At 44.5% G+C, this 16,644-nt stretch overlaps 1 protein-coding gene across 1 annotated transcript in view; it reads left to right on the forward strand.

Moving 5' to 3' along the window:
* The window catches only part of LOC147444391 (protein ORANGE, chloroplastic-like), a 41,477-nt gene that overhangs the window by 9,814 nt on the left and 15,019 nt on the right, over window positions 1–16,644 (forward strand). The window contains exons 2-3 of the mRNA XM_086527025.1: window positions 4,710–4,857; window positions 4,959–5,069. Of these exons, the coding sequence (XP_086383151.1) occupies window positions 4,710–4,857; window positions 4,959–5,069 (259 nt within the window). The remainder of the gene's footprint in view (window positions 1–4,709; window positions 4,858–4,958; window positions 5,070–16,644) is intronic.

The following is a 16,644-nucleotide window of genomic DNA, read 5'->3' on the forward strand; positions in this document are numbered from 1 at the left end:
CTGCTGCTTCACATAGGTCTAGGGCATATTTGTACCGTTAGTATGTCTCCGAGCTGGCCACCCAAGTCTAGGTTGTACTTGGTCCGACCACCCGAGTTTGGGGCCGGGCGCCCACCTTGTGCGGGCGTCCTCATATATTTCCAGATACCATTTTCTAGTTGGGTTGTGGGGGATTTTTCCATGCATTGCCCTACCTCCTCTTGGGCACCTATTTATGGGGCCAGGGGGGTACCCACTTCCATTATTTGTTGAATTGAGGTTCTCTTGCTCTGGTAGTCAGTCCCCCTTTCCTACACATTGCGTTTGTGGTCATTTTATTTTGGCATTTTTGTTACTGACTTTGTATCAGATCCACCACATTGTAACTTTCTGGTCTCATAGGTCATTCTAGCCTTCTGAAGACGTTAATATAACATTTAATTTCTCTCTTCCGCACATGTGCACAATCTGCTCTTGGGAGATAGTGGGCTAGATAGAAGATGAAACTCTCAACTCCTGGACGAAGGGGAACCAATCCAAGGGAGCTCTTATGAAAGGTAATGTTACTTGTGGTAAAGGTTTGGTGAAGAATTCAATAGGCTTATTTGACGTAGAACAATATTCAAGTCAAATAGTACCATCCAAGGTCTTCTTACAAACAATGTGATACCGTATCTAGAAATACCGAAAGGGACGCCAGTCTTTGGGGCCAATACCTCTTGGCACGGAACTACGCCGGGCCGTGTCGTCTTTGTTAACTGTTTTGAACTGAATCTTTGTTGTGTCGCGGAAGAATCTTGACTTGGGGTGTCCAAGTTTGTTACAAGGTCTCCATAGTACAACGTATATGTGGGTCATGGCTACTTGTAATCACTAGATAGTCTACATAGAGGATACTAAGTGTCACTAATCCTCCCTCTCGAAATATGGTTTGGAGAAGAACGATGAAAGGAATGTCGTAGGAAGAAAGAATCAATCTTTTGGTACCATGCTTGAGGAGCTTGCTTCCGAGGCTTCAAGCTAGAGGGAGCCTTATACAACCTGTAAACCTCTCGCTTGATCATGGAAGTGAGAATTCTGGAGGTTGCTCTATATACATCTCCTCCTCTAAGTCGCTGTTGAGAAAGGTTGACTTGGCATGACACAGGCCATTGATGATGAGTCACTAGAGCAAGATCGCTCAAATAGTCGCCATCCGCACAGTTGGTGCAAAGGTCTCGTCATAGTCTACTCCTTTGTGAGAGTAGCCCATGGCAACGAGGCATGCCATGCGCTTATCCAAAGACCCGTCTGATTTGTACTTTGTCCCGTAGACCCATTCGGTATCAATGACCTTTGCTTTAGTGGCCGTTAAACCAACTCCCATGTGTTATTCCTCTCAAAGGAATCAAGCTCTTCTTGCCTTTTCCTTCACTTTGGTTATGCAAGGGCCTCATCAAGTGTAAGAGGTTCTTTGTCCTTTGCCACTGAGGCATAGTTATCGAGAATGGCCGTTTTCAGATCTCCATTCCCCGTTCCCATTCTTGGTTCCTGTTCCGAATCAGTGTTTCGTGTTTTGAACATGAGTATCCATAACAGGGAATGGCATTTTGTGACAGTTGCCGTTCCAGGTTCCCCGTTCCCCGTTCCGATTTCCCATTCCTGGTAATTATGCAATGAGGACATCAACACAACTCACCCCGTAATAAAGTACATCTGTTCGAACATTTTAAGTCGTCAAAATTGTCTCATAATACCTGCATCACGCCCATCCAATGGAAAGTATGAAGTAGAAGCATCTCGCAACGTCTCCTTGGACCGGTTTGGCTCCAAAATTGGGAGCTACAGCTTACTGGTATCTCCTCACCATCATTTGCACCATGGCGAGAACCTTCATCCAATGCATCATCATGAGACCTTCAATCGCTGTTCGGAGTGTGAGGGACAGGTACCAGAGAAGAGGGTTCATCAATCGTAGGAGAGGATTATGGAAGCGGGGAGAGAGAGAGAGAGAGAGAGAGAGAGAGAGAGAGAGAGAGAGAGAGAGAGAGAGAGAGAGAGAGAGAGAGAGAGAGAGAGAGAGAGAACCAACTTGGCAATGGATTAGATGATTATTATAGCGAGGGTAGAGGGTTCCTATATATATCTCTTATAGTTCTTCTATACCCCTCAATTGAGTTCCCTGAAACAATTTTAATGTCAAGTAAGTAAAATAATACCTAAAAATGAAAAATTAAATAAATAGGATCACACTAGGCATTCACTTGAGTTGCATAACTCTAATGCCCTCTCCACAACTCACAGTGGACATATATAGGAAGACCAAGTCGATGATGAAGGTACCATGGACACCTCAGTAGAGGCCTTCTACTTGACATATATGGAAGACCAAGTCGATGAAGAAGGTACCATGGACACCCCATCATAGGCCTTCTATTGGAAACACCTTTGATTTGCAACCAACATGTCACAAAAAAAAAAGCCATCTTGAGCACCGGTTGCCTCATAGATTGTTGAACTATGGACCATACTATGTCCAAGAATCCCCTTTCGTGAATTGTGAACACATCACATCCGAAATTTCAAGATAATGAACTTAGGATCGCATTGTGTACATAATCCTGCCGGCAACAATGAATTGTTTGCAACACATCCATAGTGTTTTGTATATGTCACGTTGGTTCCTTGCTAGATGCAATGTGCGTTGAACTTTGATACACATGTCCAAATCAAGTATTGGGAGCTCCACTTGCCCCTCTCTACCGCTCATGTTCCTCTCTCTGGCTAAAGCATGTTGGAGCAACAACCAATGAACTAGAAAGCTGGAGCTATTGCTAGTGTAGCTTGCACCACGCCAACAGACTTGGTCAAGTCCTCGATAGAATCATTGTCATTGTTGTCCTCATCATGCTTGCCTTTGCCTTTGGATGTACAATTCGAGACAAGTGACCACGCTTCCATTGTTATAACAATGGCTGTGGGACTACTTTTAGTTTCCGATGTAGCATGTTCCGATTCATCACTTTTTGAAACTCGAACCTTGCCTTGGGAGATTAAGACGACTTTCTCGTCGATGAGAAAAGACTCAAGATCGTCAAAATCTAACTTTTCCTTAGTGATTTGCAAGGGTAATGCATTTGCCACCATCTTGTACTCCTCAGACACCTTCGTAAGTACCAAGGAAGTTAACTGAGTACTAACCAATGCAGCCGAGAGTTGATCACGGATGACCTTCACTTGCATAAAAAATGACTGCATGGAAGTTCAGGCTTCAAACTTGATGGAAAATAACTGTCTAAGAAGGGTGATCGGTCGCACTATAGAGTCTCGATCAAACATATCTTTGAGCTTTGATCACATTTCACTGGCAGTTTGCTACGGTTGTATTGTAGGATGGATTTCCTTTGTGAGTGCCTAAGCAATGGCAGATGTGGCCTTTGCACTACTCGCATCCCAATCAACGCATGATCAAAGAAAATTGTTATCTTGAAGTCAAGTCCACCTATTGTTGTGAGATTGCATGGGTCTTGTCTCGACAGAGGCCAAACTTGACCCAGAGGACCGAAGAGATACACCATGGATTATATTCCACTTGGCGAGATGATGATATGCTTATTAGTCCTCTCTTGTTATTTGGTTAACAATCAGCCAAAGTTTTGCTAGAGCCTAGGATATGTCAGTTTTCTAGTCAGCCTCATCTCTCTCAGCAGCAAGGAGCTCATCGAGTACTTTAGTTTATTCGTGGTATTTTTGAGCATTATTCAATATTCTTGTTCGTGGTTGTGTTGACACCTGGAGATCTATGTCTAGCTCATAGCTTCCTCTTTGGTAATACTCTCATATCATGGACATGTCAAAAGCAAAACACCACTGCCTCTTTGTATACACAGAAGGTGAGTATTAGACTTACCTTGACACTATCACTGAAGCTTTCTGGCTCTGACAGATTTTGGACTGTCTTGCCATTGCACCTTCATCTCCTACCACTGTTTATTCAAATTCTCAGAACGCTATTGTTCTGGCATATAATCGTGTTGTTTGTGGACTGACTAAGCATATTGAAGTTCAACCTACTCTGTTTGGGGTTACATTGAGGATGACCATATCAGCTTGAAGAATTACCATTGCCAATCTTGCAAATATTCTAACCAAGCCTCTACCTTGACTTAGACTTGATTATTTGCTTTAGCAATGTGGCATTGAACCACCCGTCTGGAGCTAACGAGGAGGTGTTGGAGATATGTCATCACTCGATGGTGGCATCCTAGGTCTCATCTCATAGTAGTAGGCCAGATTCGCCTTGCATATGCATTTTAGTCCGTTATGGTCCACATTATTGCCGTGGACCTTTTCTAGTTGCTCCATTTTTAGATGAGGTGGCATAGTTTAACTGGGTGCTTGTGCCCTCTTTAGGTCCAGAGTTGGTCCTTCGGTAAGTGGGTGAGAGCTATTTCTATCTCATTCTACATCATGTCTGCATAGTGTAGAATAAGGTAGAGATGTCCACCTCATTCTTGGCTTTTGTCCTTTGGGTAGTGTGGGTAATGGGTGAGAGCTATTTCTACCTCATTCTAGACTATGTCTGCTTATGGCACACAAAGATTTTGTGCATGTCACACTATGACCTATTAACACGCTTGTGGAGCACAATGCTTCATTTCTGACTGTTACTACATGATCTTCAAAACAGTTTATTAAATTAAATTGAGCTCTTTATCAAGGAATTAACACACATTTTTTTTTCTTTACAGAAGGGAGGAAGACACGACAGAAAATACAAGTGCATTTTGCATTATTGAAGGACCTGAAACAGTGCAAGATTTTGCAACCCTACAGCTGCAAGACATTAGGGATAGTATAAGAATCCGCCGAAACAAAATTTTTCTTTTGATGGAAGAGGTCTGCATTGGTTTTGTAGATAATAGTTTAAACTACTGTAGTATGTACTTATGTAAGGAGCAAAAATAATTCAACTTGATATATGGTGTGTCTTACTAAAGGTGAGGCGTTTACGAATTCAACAAAAAATCAAGTCAGCCGAGCATGAAATACAAAATGATGACAATGAGATGCCGAACTTCCCATCTTTCATACCTTTCCTGCCCCCTTTGGTAAAATCATCTAGAACCTTTATCTTGGTTTCATGTAAACACCTTTCACATGTTGTTTGCATATTGTGTCCGTGACATTGCACAGTGTTAGTGCAATTTTTAGGTGCCAAGGGTGTATCTTGTTCACATAAAACTGATTCTATACTCCTGTTGGTCAAGAATGTTGTACCTACAAGTTTCTCATGTATTATTGCTTTGGCATCATTTATTTCACTAGCCTGTTAATTATATGAATAGCCTTATCGAGATAAATGTCACTTTGTGTATTGTCCTCCTAGGGCTGAACGAGATCACCAGGCACTCAGGCTGCTGCACATTTATAATACCCTTTAGAGTGTAAAACCCATTCTTTTTTCCTTATGGTCACTAACAAAATTTTTGGAAATTGACGGCAAGGCATCTTCCCTGACCAAGAGAGCACTCTCTTTCTTTTGAGTACTTACAAGAAATAAACAATGTGAGCTCTTATTGACTAAAAGGTCGCCTCATACATCTCCTTCTCCATGTCTAGCTTCAAATTGTTCAATTCCACCCTGATCTTAGTATGCATTTTCTCATTAATCAAATAATCCTTAATACTGATTCAGTGCTCCTGAGGAGCCGGCAGATATTCTGATTCCCTGTATTTTTCTCGGATAGGAATGTTTGTGCTGCCTTGGGTGGAGTTTTCAATTATGAACGGATCCTTGGCATCACCCTGAGGGCTTCATTGTGCCCCCCTTGCGTCTCCTGTTTGCAGCATCAAACTTCTCAAGCTGGGCCTTCGCTCAAGTTGCCCCCCAACTTGAGGAGCCTTCTGCTTTAGCCCAGTTAACATCTCAGCTGCACATAACTTTTAGCCTGTCGCACAGCAAGTTACTACGCACGTCGAGGCCTCTCTGCGGCAGAACTCATCCAGCTATTTGAAGATGGCGCTGTAGGAATCCCTCCTATGACTCAGATGCCAAACCAATATCATCTGCATATAGCATATTACAAACTGGGCTACCATGCTATCTCATCAATGTAGAGACCAAATAATGCTAGGGAGAGTGAACGCCCTCGCTATGTGATTTTTAGCATCACATTATGGCCTATTTGGAAGGCTGGTTGTGCACACATTATGGGGGCACACTCTTCACTGACACTGCCCACCTTGACAGCTATTTGGATAGAGTTGCTGCATACTCTTCACAGCCAATAGGATACTCAGCAAGCTCCTCCAGAGCAGCAAAGCGGCAAAGATACTCTTTCAAGTTCCTTAGGACATGGGCGAGATCTTCAGCTCTTTTCAGTCTGGATCATGGACACATCACCTGGCACTTTGCACCACCTCAGTGGTTAATTGTACCTTCAACCTACTTGCCACCTTGATGTATACATAGTACTCATATTGTACATCCCGGCTTGCACATCCTTTGGGTGATAGGCCATTGAGCATCCTCAGAGGTCTCTTTGTACACAATTTATGGCCTTTGTGTATGTGTGTGTGTATGTTTCGAAGTGGCCTTGTCTGCAGTTTTTTTCTCGTCAGCCAGCTCTGCATGTGTGTGCGCGTGTAGGTGTGAGAGTGTGTCAGTGGGTGTACATAGCGAAGAAGGGGGTGTTTCCCTGCTCTGCGTTGCCTCAGCCGGCTGGCTGCTGTGTGTAGGGGTGTGTGTGTGTGTGTGTGGGTGGTGTGCGTCTCTGTCCTGTGCATAAGCTAGTGTATGTGTGCGTACTTAGCATAGAAGGTAGTGTTTCCCCTTCGTCCCTTCAGAGTTGCTGTCATCTCAGTCCTCCATGGAGCCAATAGATATGTGTACTTACAAAATAAGGAAAGCAGTTGATGATTCCACCATGGATGCTGTGACCATTATCAAGGGTTGTTTACAGGAGGATTTTTAGGATGCACGTAAAATGTGGGATGGCCCTATTCCTGTTACAGAAGTATGTATTCGAGTGCAAGAGCTCATGGATCCGGTTGCTCAATATTCCCTTAATGCAGTCATCTTATTTTTTCCCGGTAAAATGCCTATTGCACAAGATGTTGGGCAATGGATCAATTTCCTGTTAAAGCGTCATGTAGTACGTGGTGTTTACTTTGGTGCAAGGGGCTTCTATGAAGTGTTGTTATCTGATACGGAAGCGTGGGGTTCACTGTTGGAAATGTCTCCGCTCTTTTTCAATTCGCAAATGACTCATGTCCTTCCATGTGCTCTCACTAAAGATTATCAGAGTTTAATTCGCCACAAGTGTCCCGTATGGGTTGAGGTGCTTGATTTTCCTCGCACATGGCGTCACTTTCTTCCTTTACTGGCTGCTCAATTGGGGAAGGCGATTTACCCACCTAAGTTGGATGCAAATACAAATCGTTTCTGTATCCTTTGGGACTACGCCAACTAGCATTACAGTAAATTCGGGTGATCCTGTTGTTGGCAAACGTCCTTTTAAGCCCCCCCCCCACCCCCCCCCCCCCCCCTCAGAGCTATGCCTCCTCCGCAATCCACTTCCCTAGCGAGAGTTGCACATGAGGCCAAAATCAGTGGAATCTCTCCTCCTACAGGGGCAAGTTGCAACTGGTGGAAATAAAGGCCAAGGGAAACAAGCATTGCCTAATACGCCTGTTGATCACACAGCGACAAAGGATAAAGCGAAAGAAAAGAGTAAAAATAAAGGCAAGGCATTTCACAAAAAAGTCTCCGACTTTTGTCTCTGAACAAGTTGTGTTCTCCCAAGCGCCTTGGCGGGTTGAATGTTTTGGATTTGCTGTTCTGGCTCGGAAAGCTATGTTGTTACCAATCTTGATGCAATAGCGACAGCCCTGGACACTTGTGGTGTCACATATGTGTGAGAATTTTGTTACATCATCCTTTGGTCATTGGCAACCGACATATTGGGAGGTTATTGTTGGGCAGCTTGAAGGTCACATTCCAGGATGCCCCTTTATTTATTCTCTCATGGTTGCCAATACCTTCTTGGCGATTCCCTTCGATTGGAGAGTTTGCATTGGAGCAAGTCTTTCTCCTCGACTTTGGCTCAGCGGTCTCCTCGCCAGGCCTATTTTCTTTCACAAAAAAAAGAATATGGCAAGTGCATCAGATGGTGGATGATACTTGACATGTTCTTTCATTCCCTGATGCGGCATCTCGCTTTCGCATGGGGCACCATTACTCTTCTCTCTGGCGGGAGATTCAGAGGATGCTCGCTGATTTTTCTCTTGTTCCTCCTTTGAATGTGGACTCACGGTTTTCTGATTAGAAGCTTGCTGAGTTGAGGTTCGATTGCATTTCTGCTGCCAATGTTTATGCTCTATTGCAATTTGAGGTATGGATTATGTGGCATGGTAATCTGCTGTGGTCCCTCTCCAAAGCAACCTTGTGGTGGAAGCGAACCTTGGCTAGTATCTGGCAGAATCACCCACCTTCTTGTGGCGTTGCTTGGTGGGAGTTTTACCTGCTGGCAGCTTGTTGGATGCTCGGCATATTACACCCTCTGTTTGTCTCAGATGTTATGATGTTGAGGAGAATGTGCCACACTGATTGTGGGGTTGTCACTGCTCCCGGTCCTTCATTCGGCTGCTCTTCGGTTGCGTTTTCCTTCCGCCACTTTTCACAGACAGTTTTGGCTTTTTGGGGAGCTTTAGTCTCTACAGTCTCATGTTTACAATCTTTTTTGGTCGGGTCAGATTTTGGGTTCTGTGGACCATTTGGCACCATTGCAACTCCTTAATGTTTCAAGGCATTGATGTTGACCAGTTTCCCTACTTTAAATTTTTGCTGGGTCAGGCGTTGCATTTTGCCTACGATGCTAGGGACATCACGGTTGATGCCTATAGGATTTAATTTGACTGTTTCTACCCCTTGGAGCCCCATGCTGCTCCACTTTTTGTATCTTTTCTGCTTGGTGGGTTTTCCTTGCTTTGAGGTTTCCCACCTGTAATTTACATCAACAAGATTTACAAAAAAGAAGTGTGTGTGTGTGTGTGTGTGAGAGAGAGAGAGAGAGAGAGAGAGAGAGAGAGAGAGAGAGAGAGAGAGAGAGAGAGTTGTGGCGATTTCTCAACAAAACCCTAATGTGACGTGAACCCTAGTCCCTGTCTGCAGCGCGAATGCAGATGCTTGCAACATGAGCTTCCTTGCTGTGGCAGCGCGCGAGCCCCTGTTGTCCGGGTTCGAAGGTTGAGGAGGCTTCGTGTATCTTACATCTACTCTCTCTCAAGTGTTATGGCACCTACTATGCTCATTCCAGAAGATCTACTGTGCGAGATTGGTGATCTATAGGGTTGTAGGCTGCCTGGTGGGGTGTTCCTACGCTCGAGTCAACATCCGAGAGTGGCCTTCGTGCACTCTTTCTAGTTCGGATGAAGGCAAAGTGGAGGACATCATCTTACTCGGCAGAGGTACTTTCATTGCATTTTTTCATCCAAAAAAACTTGCCTCTAGGGTCATCAGCCACACTTCTCTCGGCTTTGGGGACAGATTGGTTTTTCTACACCCGTGGTTCAAGATTTTTCTCTAGCTACATTCGAGGAAAGATGTCAGATTCCAAAATTTCCAGCCAAGATATCTTTCCCAGAGCTGCCAGCACACTGTTGGTTGCCAGACATGTTGAGACAGATGGGTTCGATTTTTGGCATACCATTCGTACGCTCAGTACAGACCCAGACATTTGTGCTATTTATAAAAGTGGCTACCATCCCTTCCACAGTTTTTCTAGATACCATTACTTTTGAGTGGAAAGGGGTGTTGCACTCACAGAGGATCGTGGTCACGGGCAGATCGAACCAATGTCTTGGATGTCATGAGATGTGTCTCTGTCTCTGTGTTTGCTCTCCTCTGTGTTGATGAGGAGCACTCTGTTGCTGCTGACTCTGCGAGGAGTCCTACAACTGTGTAGGACTCTGCTGAGGCCGAGGAGGTGTTCGCCTTCTCCAAGCAGTTTGTCTCTGTTGTCGCACCTTAGGGAAATCTCTTACCAAGGCCATTGATTGTTGATCCTGCTCCACTCTTCTCTCCAGCTGCTCTCAAGCCTCCTCTCGATCCCTGTTTGGTAACCTCTCCTCTCAAGGTTTGTCTGGGGGCCGCTCTACCTCTGACAACCTTTGTCTCACTACTCTCTAAACAAGGGTGGGCTTCGCTTGAATCTATCTTCCTGCTAGTTCAGGAACAACCTGAGTTGCCCTAGGATAGACCAGTGTAGCATCTGTCGGATTTCTTGGAGCTTTAGTCATAGGTGCCTCTCACTATATGTAACAGACTTGGACACCCCAAGTCTAGATTCTATCGCGACACAACAGAGATTCACTTTAAAACAGTTCACAAAAGACGACACGGCCGGCCGGCGTAGTTCCTTGCCAAGAGTTATTGGCCCCAAAGACTGGCGCCCCTTTTGGTATTTCTTTTTATATTAACCTGTGTGCAAAGTACAAGGGAGTCTGCGGGAACTCACTCTCTGACTTTGTGTCCAGATGCTCTGAGTAATGAGGCCCAAAAGACCTATTTATTGTTACAAGGGTTGCCCCAAAAGCAGAGCCCCAAAAGTTTAACTCAAAAGATTTGCTCCAAAATCTGCCAGCCAAAAGCAGCCAGCGCAAATTACATTCGTCCGTACACTACCACGTCAGCATGTCAACGAAAAAGTCGGAGATCCGTATGGCTTGCCAGGTTAGCCTGTCGGTGCGATTTTCGAAGATCTGCCACGTCATCATCCCAATGCATTTACGGGCTGCTGCCACGTCAGCAAGGGTTGTGTGTGTATTTGGGGGTGCATTGCCACGTCACCAATTTGTGACATACCCCCCTCTTGAAAGAATTGTAATCACCCTCGATTACGCCTACAAAACAGACAGAGGCCATAAACTGTCTTAGTAGACATTGACTGTTAGTACCGACGCACTAGACACTCACATCTAGCACTTGTACAAATCGACAATCACATCACCGGACATCACAAGACATCACTTGACATCAGAGGACATCACATGACAAATCACATACAAATTCATTCCAAATCTCACACCCGGATTAATCGGCAATATATTTAGTAATCGCATCTAGATCTAGTCGAGACCTCACAGATGCCCGATTAACTAATCCTTATTGCAATCATGTCTATAGAGATTTATGAGACCGAAATGCTGCAGTCATTTTGTCTTTCAATTCCTGCACTCAAACAAGTCAAGTACAAATCTATCAGTTTCATTTTCGGGAATTCCAGTTCATAAAGTCATGTAGCAGAATATTGTCAGCCCATCAGTATCCCTGAAACCCAAAGGGGGACATCAATATTTAAAATTGGGGTAATTTGTTGACAAAGGAGCGGAGTGACGCCCCTCTTGTGCAAACCCGTTGCACTAGATTCACCCATGTTGAAATGGGGGCTCTATCAGAGTAGACTATGCTTAACCGAATGCTTCAAGGTAAAGTTCCAAAATTTGAGGAGTATCTGCTAGGTCCTCCTCCATCCACTTGGCATCCAATGCAGGATAGTTCTTGAACTTAACCAAGAACCGCCTAATCACTTTACCTTTAATCTTTTTGTTATTGTGTGCCAATATTTGTTTTGGAATGAGTATCTCCTCGCTTTCCTCCACTCCGGGTTGCTCATCTGGCTCCCCATCATGGGGCACATCGCCTTTAAAAGGCTTCAATAGACTCACATGAAAAGCATTGGGAATCTTCCAAGTATCGGGCAGCTTCACTCTAAAGGAGACATCATTTGTCTTTTCTTTTATCTGGAAAGGGCCATAGTACCTCATGCTAAACTTTGGAAAAAGCCGCTCCTTTCCCTTTTTATTTCTTAAGCGTGCCTTCTCAAACCGTAAGAGCACCCAGTCGTCTTCCTTTAATTTCAAATCGCGATGGTGTTGATCTGCTGCCTTCTTGTGTTGTTCCTGAGATTTCGCTAAAGCCTCCCAGACCTTGGCAAAAGTAGTGTCCAAGTTCCTCGTGTATTGGTCGGCTTCAAAATCTTATTTTTCGTGCTAAGGAAAGGTGAAACCTTCAGAGAACCTTTAATGATCTCAAATGGTGCCCTCCCCGTCGAAGAGTGGATCGTGTTATTGTAGGCAAATTCCACCAAGGGCAATTTTTTTTCCCATTTAGTCGTCTGATCAGAAATGTAAGACTTTCATAAATCCAATACAACTGAATTTGCAATCTCAGATTGCCTATCTGTCTGCGGGTGGAAAGATGACGAGAACTGGAACCGTGAGCCAATGTTCTCCCAAATAGCCTTCCAAAACAAACTCGTGAATCGGGGATCTTTGTCAGAGACTATTGTCTCAGGCATGCCATGAAGCTTCTAACTTCATGAACATTCTTCAAATCGGGCCAGTCATATATAGTCTCAATCGTGGCCGGGTCCATCTGTACTCCTGCTGCTGCTGAGACGATGTGTCCCAAAAAGTGTATCTCCGACAAGAAAAACTGGCTCTTTTTCCAATTTATAAGCAATTGATGCTTCCTCAATGTCTAGAAAACCCACAAATGATCGGTATTCTTTGAAAATTCAAAAAGTCGTCCTGAAAGCTGTCTTGTAGATGTCTCCAAGAGTAATACAGATCTGATGATAATCACTCTTCATATCAATTCGGCAAGTAGAATTCTGAAGTCTGTGGAGTATATCATCGATCTTCGTAATGTGGAAATCTGTTCTGGGTCATCGTTTCTTTATCTTGGCCTCGGCTATGTTTGTAAGGTGGCCGGTTCGGTGGTGTACTACCACGGTTCGGTGGCAACTCGCTTTGTACGCCTTCATAGAAACAGTAAGCCCCTAATGCAGAAAATCTTGTCGTTCTTTTTGGAGGTCAAAACATATTCGACCTTCAATCATCATTCAGTTCTCTCAAGAAAATTGAGTAAAGAAACTGAATTTTATCAAGTATAGTCTCTTTGCCCTTCATTTGTCAAAGTCGCTTTCTCAGCCCGATAGTCAACCACGGCGCTGTTCTTGTGGTACCAAGGGATTCCTTGGAGGACATCACACCCTTCCAAAGGCATGATATGACAGTCCTCGTGCCCTAAACACTCCTTACATTGTAAACGTTGCAATGATTGGTGTAATGGCAACATTCTGTCCGGGTGCCGCTAGGACTGCCTCAGCGTGTCAGGCGTAATTCCAAGTCGAGCCACCAATCCAAGTGAAAAGAAATGGGCCTTGGCTCCTCCATCAAAGAAAATGAGGGGTACCAGTTCTGCTTTCATCTTTCCTTTTCTTCCGCACTCGACTGTTGCTCTAGAACTCTATGGCCTATCTTCAATCTGTCCTTTCGTGCCTTTTGAGGCACTTTGCGGAGATGTGCCCTAGTTTCCCGCAACCAAAACACTTCCCCTCTTTGAGATAGATAGCCCTTTCTCTAAGAGTCAGTCGGGGTCGTGTATCGTTCTTTTCATTGTCCTAGGAACTCTTTTTCTTTCTTATTGGAGGTCTGTCTGGTCATCTGAGGCAAGATCTCATCAGTGGGGTAAGTCAAATTCCCGGAATTTATCGAGAAACCCCGCTTTGCATGACCCAACAATTCTTGAATAGAATTTGACCTTTGTTCAAGGCAGTAGTCTTGGATCTCTGTAGGGAGTCCGTAGGAAAGCCGCTCAATCTGTTCCTTAAAAGAGACCTTCTTAAATAAAGAGGTTGGTAGAAAAGTGTCCCAAAATCTCTCGCAATAAGCGTCCAAAGAAACTCCCTTGGTCATCCGAAGATGATTCCAAGCGGTTCGTATATCTCGTTCGTACTCTCGAGTCAGCCAAGAAGAAACAAAGAGCCTTTTTGAATTTCAACCACTTGACTGGAGCTTCCTTCCTCGGAAGAAGAGTGGACCAGCATTTCCTTTGAAGAAAGATGCAGCCCTCGGCCAAAGCCCTCGGAGCATCTTGGAATCCAAAAAAGGATTCAAATTTTATCGACTGTCCACCTTCTTTAAATTTTTTTGTTTTCTTGCTAGTCTCCGGGGAAGTCATATTGGTTGGCTATGTAGACGTGCTTCTTTTCAAGAGTTCTTGTCCATCTCTTTCTGCGAGTACAGGTTCCGCTTTTCTGCACTCGTCTGTCCTTTCGGCTTTCCTCCCTACCTGAGAGGAGAAGCAATGGCTACACGCCATCTCGAGTAAATCTTATCAATTGGGTACTTCGTTAGGTGTTTCGCTAATCTCGGGTCCCTGGAGTACATAATCAATCTGTTCACACATATGCCAATCTGTAGTTCACGTTTGTACTTCGTTTTGGCAAACTTGTCCGTCGATTTTTTTTTTGCCCAAATCTTTCTTCTTTTCTTCCGTTCCCGTGTCGGATTTTCAACTTTTCTTTGCCTTTTTCTTGCCCTTTCCGAAGCTTTGCTTTTTGCCTTTTCTGTCCTCCTCGCTCGAGCCAGAAGAACTGGAAGAAGAAGAAGAAGAAGAAGAAGAAGAAGAAGAAGAACTGGGTAGTTCTTCAAATCGTACACGCTTCTTCTGCTTTCTTGCAGATGCAAAAGAAGATTGATGGCCCAAATATCTAGGTTAGTTGTCACAAATTGGTGACGTGGCTGGCCCCTGGACACACTCGCACAAACTAGTGACGTGGTTGGCCATCGAAAATTGCATCGACAGACTGACGTGGCACTGTACGGACAACCACACAATGCATTGACATGCTGACGTGGTAGCGTATGGACTTTCGTGATTTCCGTTGACAACTGTACGGATTTTTCATAAATTGCGTTGGTTGTTTTTAGCAGCTTTTGGAAGACCAATTGCTTTTGGGAACTTTTCTTTTGAAAAAAGATTTTGGGGCTCTGCTTTTGGGCATCCCTTGTAAGAATAAATAAGTCCATAGGGACTCACTTTTCAGAGCATCTGGACGCATAGTCTGAGAGTGAGCACCCGCGGGCTCTCTTTGTACTTTGCACACAGATTAATATAAAAAGAAATACTGAAAGGGACGCTAGTTTTTGGGGCCGATACCTCTTGGCACGGAACTACGCCTAGCCATGTCGTCTTTGTGAATTGTTTTGAAGTGAATCTTTGTTGTGTCGCGGTAGAAATCTTGACTTGGGGTGTCCAAGTTTGTTACAGTGGTGTGCACTTCTGCGATGGATTGCTGAGACAAAACTTTTGCGATCTGAGGATCCTTCGCAAGTTTAATCATCTGCTTTGTGCACTCGTCAACTTGCTGTCGACGTTCCATCTCTTGAAGTTCGTACTGAATAGGCCGAGGTGGCCCGTACTCTTCCTCTGTTAAATCATCAAAATCTTCTTCGCGATCTCCTCCCGCATTAGCAGATGCAAAAGAAGTCGACTGATTCTTGTTGGAATCTATAAGTGTCGCGAGAAAAGGATTGGATTTCTTGGTAGAAGAGAAATCGGCCGCGCTCTGATTCCACTGTAACAGACTTGGACACCCCAAGTCTAGATTCTACCGCTACACAACAGAGATTCACTTTTAAAACAGTTCACAAAAGACGACACGGCCCGGCGTAGTTCCGTGCCAAGAGTTATTGGCCCCAAAGACTGGCGCCCCTTTCGGTATTTCTTTTTATCTTAATCTGTGTGCAAAGTACGAGGGAATCTGTGGAAAGTCACACTCAGACTCTTAAGTCAAGATGCTCTGAGTAATGAGGCTCAAAAGACCTATTTATTATTACAAGGGTTGTCCCAAAAGCAGAGCCCCAAAAGTTTAACTCGAAAGCTTATTAAACTCAAAAGCTTTGCTCCAAAATCTGCCAACCAAAAGCAATCAGCACAAATTACGGGCGTTCGTACATTGCCACGTCAGCATGTCAGCGGAGAAGACGGAGATCCGTATGGTCTGCCACGTCAGCTTGTCGGTGCGATTTTCGGAGATCTACCACGTCATCAGCCCAATGCGTTTTACATGTTGCTGCCACGTCAGCAAGGGCTGTGTGTGTGTGTGTGTGTATCCGGGGGCATTGCCACGTCACCAATTTGTGACACTATAGGCCTTGTTCAAGGGGGAGCAAGAGGGTGGTGAGTCTTCGCATTTGCTGAGGATTCTGACTATTCAGCACGCTTCGCATCTCGAGCTGATGTCCCACTCTCTGAGATTTTACCAGCTCAGTTCTTTGCATTTGGCCCTTGGAGATCCCCAGATGTTCCTTTGAGGAGTGGGTCACTCCGTGTCGATATACTTTTCTTGCAATTATCAAGAACTTGTCACATTCTTCTAGGCCGAGAGAGAGCACCCATGATCAGATTTAGAGTACATGTTTTACATGATGACTCCTGGTCGAGAGAGGATGTCTTCGATACCATTCAGGAGCAGACAATGGTTGAGACCAACTACTTTATGGATATCAGACAGTTTGCAGATTTGTTTGAGAGCCAGCTTAGAGATGCTTTGGGAAGGCTGATTTGGTCAGAGAGATGTGCATCTTGGTACCTTCCCTTGGCCTTTGAGGTGGACAGTGAGTGGGTCCCCCCTGCCTCTCTTTTAGTTTGGTTGTGCCGAAGATGCGCCTCCTTTTTTGGAGTACATTATCAAGAAATGCTAGAATGGCTGCGAATGATTTTAGAGGCATGACCTAGGGGTTACACAGTCTCTTGGCTTTTGTGAGCTGCTACAGGAGATTTTTACAGCGGATGCTTTATATTAGTTAGATAAACAACACTGGTCTAAGTGG

The sequence above is a fragment of the Adiantum capillus-veneris genome, chromosome 13 (genome assembly GCF_014529385.1).
Source record: "Adiantum capillus-veneris isolate H3 chromosome 13, ASM1452938v2, whole genome shotgun sequence".
Taxonomy (NCBI): domain Eukaryota; kingdom Viridiplantae; phylum Streptophyta; class Polypodiopsida; order Polypodiales; family Pteridaceae; genus Adiantum; species Adiantum capillus-veneris.